The following is a 2,123-nucleotide window of genomic DNA, read 5'->3' on the forward strand; positions in this document are numbered from 1 at the left end:
TTGCGGGTATCTAATACCTCGTCAACATGGACAAGTTCTTGGTGAAATTATAATGTTTCTGGCTTATCTACATAGAAGCATTAAGGAGAGCACTACATAGATACATGCACCAGATTAAATATTGAGTGTCTTTCTTTATCCAATGTTACATTTTAGAAATTGACATGCTCGACTAATAGTTTTTTGTATCTGTACAATCTTCATTAACGATAACTAAATAAAAAAATAATACCATTTGGGTACACCTTTATTAAGTAATAATCTCCCAAAATTTATACAATTGGTTTTGATTCAAACACTATGACTACATAAATATTTTATTGTATAATTAAAAAAGTTTAAAATCATCGTATGAAAACCATATTATACCAGAATTATTACATAATTAATATGTATACTTATTTTTTAATTACAAGAACCAAGTACATAGAACCTAGTTAAGGCTCATTATTTTGGGTTAAGGAAAAATTGCGTACCAGGCATGAAAGCATTAAAGGGAATCAATGGATATGAAGAAGGAAGTTGATGATGATATGGCACTTGATGATCTGCAGCGGCTGATGAAGTAGAAGCAGTAATATTCGAAGCAGAAGCAGCAGCACTAATAAAATTGCTGGTTTGCTTATTCATTACATGCTGGGAGCTGGAGCTTTGGCCAGCTGCAGTAGTGTAATTAGGGCCCTGATCATAGAGTATACCTTTGAATACATGCCCTCCGATTACCACACTTGTCTGATAAGCGTGCTGATTGACCGTATCCTCCACGGAGCTCACTCGAACACACCGAAAAGTGGCCATGGAATTCACGTCTGCTGGAAAATTGTTAACCTGTTGATCTTGCCCTAAAATACACAACCCTTGTTATCAAAATGAAACATATATATATATATATATATTAAAATTGATGTTCATTTATTAAAAAGAATCGGAAAAATTATATCGATGTATTTTTCAGAAGAAAGTACAATATTCCTAAACAGTGGTATAGTGCTAGTAAGAGTAAAGGGAAAGAACACTGTTAGGGTTATTACATAGAGCTCACATTCCTCAACCTCCTCAAGAAAAATCGTGATCTATATATATAATTAAATAGTAAGTACCAGATGAAGAGGGATTGGTGATGACGTGTCCGGCTGCTGGCCTCCTAGGGTTGTAGTTGTGCCCTTGATGAAGGTGAGCTGGGTGCTGTGGATCAATAGAAGGAAGCTGTTGGTGATGAGTATGGTGCCTTCTGTAGACAGGAACCCAAGTACTCTTGACGTGAGTTTGGCAGTGAAACCCTTTGCTCTTACAGCAAGTCCTGCATCTGAAGTACGCACACTCCTTCTTTGCTTGATTCCCACAGTCTTGGCATCTGGAACCCATTATTTCTTCTTCTCTTCCTCCTCTTCCTTGCCTCACCATCTTAATTTCTTCATCTCTATCTTATAATTAAGAGTTGTAACCCTTAATTATATATTAAAATCATTCCATGTGTAATTATGATGATTTTCAATCGGAGTGTTTGGGGGCTCTGGGTTTAATTTGTGTTTATGGATTGGTCGTGTGAGGCCAGAAGCTTTTTTGCTTGTTAAGTGGTAGACAATTAGTAGGAATTGTTGTGGTTGATAAGGAGTTCAATAGTTGGAATAAAGAGTGGAATTGCACCATTAAAAGTAATGCAAGTTGACGCCGCCATCAATTCTAGATTTGAAGGAAACTCTAGTTCTCACCTTCTCTTCACTGTCTTTCAGCAGAGTCTTACTTGGCAGGTACAAAATAAAAGGAGTAAGATTCTCTCCCCTCCTATTACCATCTCCTTCCATCCTCTCTTCTCACACTTTTCTTTACGTCTTATTCTCCATGTAAGAAATTCAAAACAAGATGTAGATGTGGCATAATCGCAACCATTTAAATAGGAGGGGATGGAAGAGAAGAGAGATTAGGAAGAGAGAAAGAGAGAGAGCGAAGAAATGTGGAAAAGGTGGGTGTTTTCTTTAAACTTTAAAGATAACGTTGATGATAATGCAAAAGCATGCTTGTTTTGGAAGTGTATCTTTGTCTTGTTGTGAAATTAACAAAGGAGAACAAATTTATGCTCACCTTTCTTCACATTCTCACATCGTTTATTATTTTTGTTTCTT

At 36.3% G+C, this 2,123-nt stretch overlaps 1 protein-coding gene across 1 annotated transcript; it reads right to left on the minus strand.

Moving 5' to 3' along the window:
- Positions 1-305: 305 nt before the first annotated feature.
- LOC137722834 (protein SHI RELATED SEQUENCE 3) lies at positions 306-1,541 on the minus strand. The gene is made up of 2 exons (XM_068461940.2): positions 1,101-1,541; positions 306-842 (listed from the first exon to the last, which is right to left on the minus strand). Exons 1-2 carry the CDS (start codon positions 1,402-1,404, stop codon positions 448-450), a joined length of 699 nt encoding a protein of 232 aa, XP_068318041.2. The 5' UTR covers positions 1,405-1,541; the 3' UTR covers positions 306-447.
- Between the last annotated feature and the right edge of the window lie 582 nt (positions 1,542-2,123).

Source organism: Pyrus communis, chromosome 5, assembly GCF_041283825.1.
Source record: "Pyrus communis isolate YQ-2024b chromosome 5, ASM4128382v1, whole genome shotgun sequence".
NCBI classification, from domain to species: domain Eukaryota; kingdom Viridiplantae; phylum Streptophyta; class Magnoliopsida; order Rosales; family Rosaceae; genus Pyrus; species Pyrus communis.